At 38.3% G+C, this 1661-nt stretch overlaps 1 protein-coding gene across 1 annotated transcript; it reads left to right on the forward strand.

Moving 5' to 3' along the window:
- Window positions 1-498: 498 nt before the first annotated feature.
- LOC104952391 (cytochrome P450 2J2-like) lies at window positions 499-1450 on the forward strand (the record flags this gene model as incomplete). The annotated part of the gene is made up of 3 exons (XM_010779206.1): window positions 499-659; window positions 917-1093; window positions 1282-1450. Coding segments are annotated over 3 exons (507 nt in total), but the record flags the coding sequence as incomplete, so codon positions are not given.
- Between the last annotated feature and the right edge of the window lie 211 nt (window positions 1451-1661).

Here is a 1661-nt window from a genome sequence, read left to right on the forward strand (position 1 = left end):
TTCATTGGAAGAACATTGAGAAAGAATTGTGGTGCAAGAAGTAAAAAAAAAGCAGGACACAGACAGACAGACAGACAGACAGACAGACAGACAGACAGACAGACAGACAGACAGACAGACAGACAGACAGACAGACAGACAGACAGACAGACAGACAGACAGACAGACAGACACACACACACACACACACACACACACACACACACACACACACACACACACACACACACACACACACACACACACACACACACACAGTCTCCTAACTATTTATCAACTTTTCAGATTTGTATGTACTTCATGTTTAACTTATTTTGGTGTTTTAGTAATGGGAACTCGTGGAAGCAAGTTTCAACCCCTCGTAATTTTGGATTTGGCATGAAGTCCATTGAAGCAGTAATCTTGGATGAATCCACACATTGTGCAAAAGTCACTGATGTGCAATATTATGATTTATAAATATGCAATTTACATGGAATGTTCTGTTTAACTGTGAAGGCAAGCCATTCAATCCACACCTTTTCATCAACAACGCTGTCTCCAACATCATTTGCTCTGTGGCTTTTGGTCAACGCTTTGAGTACAGCAAAAAAAAATTCATGCTATTGATGGAGTTGTTTGGCAAAAGTCTCCAGATTCAAGCCTCTATTTGGGCACAGGTAGAGTATTTTCCATTTTATAATTAATTAAATCTTTATGCTGTGTACCTATTTTGTGCTAGACATTCCTCATTGTGAGAGTTTATCAGTCATGCCTGTTTGCACAGGTATCTAATATGTACATAAAAAGCTCAACATAAAGAATGCACATGTTGCAAAAGGATCAATTTGTATGATTTTTCCATTATTTACAGTAAAAACACTGAAATGCCTTATCAATATGCAGTGTTTTTTCCAATCTGCTCTATACTCTTCAGCTCTTCAACACGTTCCCTCGGCTGATGAGACGTTTGCCACGGCCTCATCAGACAGTCCAGCACATGTTGAACGATGTGAAGGACTTCATAAGAGTAGAGATTAAGAAGCACAAACAGAACTGGGATCCCTCAGACACAAGAGACTACATCGACTGCTTCCTGAACGAGATTAACATGGTGATTTTCTCTAAATGTAGCTTTGTTATTCTTATGATGTGTTGTTCATAAAAATGCTCGTTGTTTAATTCCTGTTTACATCATATCCGATTGTTTTGCACCTACATCTGAACTACTGTATCAGATGTTAATGTGTTGTAATTGTAAAGTTGTTAGCATATATCAACACATGTGTTTGCATATCTTAGGGTAAGGTGCAGGCTGAAGATGCTTTTCATGATGAAAACCTGGTTATGTGTGTCATGGTCATGGATCTGTTTGTGGCTGGATCTGAGACCACTTCAACCACCCTGTGCTGGGGTTTCCTCTACATGGCAAAGTACCCTGAAATGCAGGGTAAAAGTCAACACATTTTTTGTACTTACTTGATTATGTCCAAATGTGTGATTATATGACAATACAAAGATATGTTGGTTGGAGTAAAAATCTAATCAAATTAAAATCACAACAGACAGAATGGAAAGTGTCATGAACTTGGAAACACAAGGTATTGGACTCAAATGCACAACCCGCGAGCCAGAGGTAAAGCATAATTGATATACTTTATTTGCACAAAAAAGTTAACAAA

The sequence above is a fragment of the Notothenia coriiceps genome, unplaced genomic scaffold, assembly GCF_000735185.1.
Source record: "Notothenia coriiceps isolate Sejong01 unplaced genomic scaffold, NC01 NC01_scaffold00019941, whole genome shotgun sequence".
Taxonomy (NCBI): domain Eukaryota; kingdom Metazoa; phylum Chordata; class Actinopteri; order Perciformes; family Nototheniidae; genus Notothenia; species Notothenia coriiceps.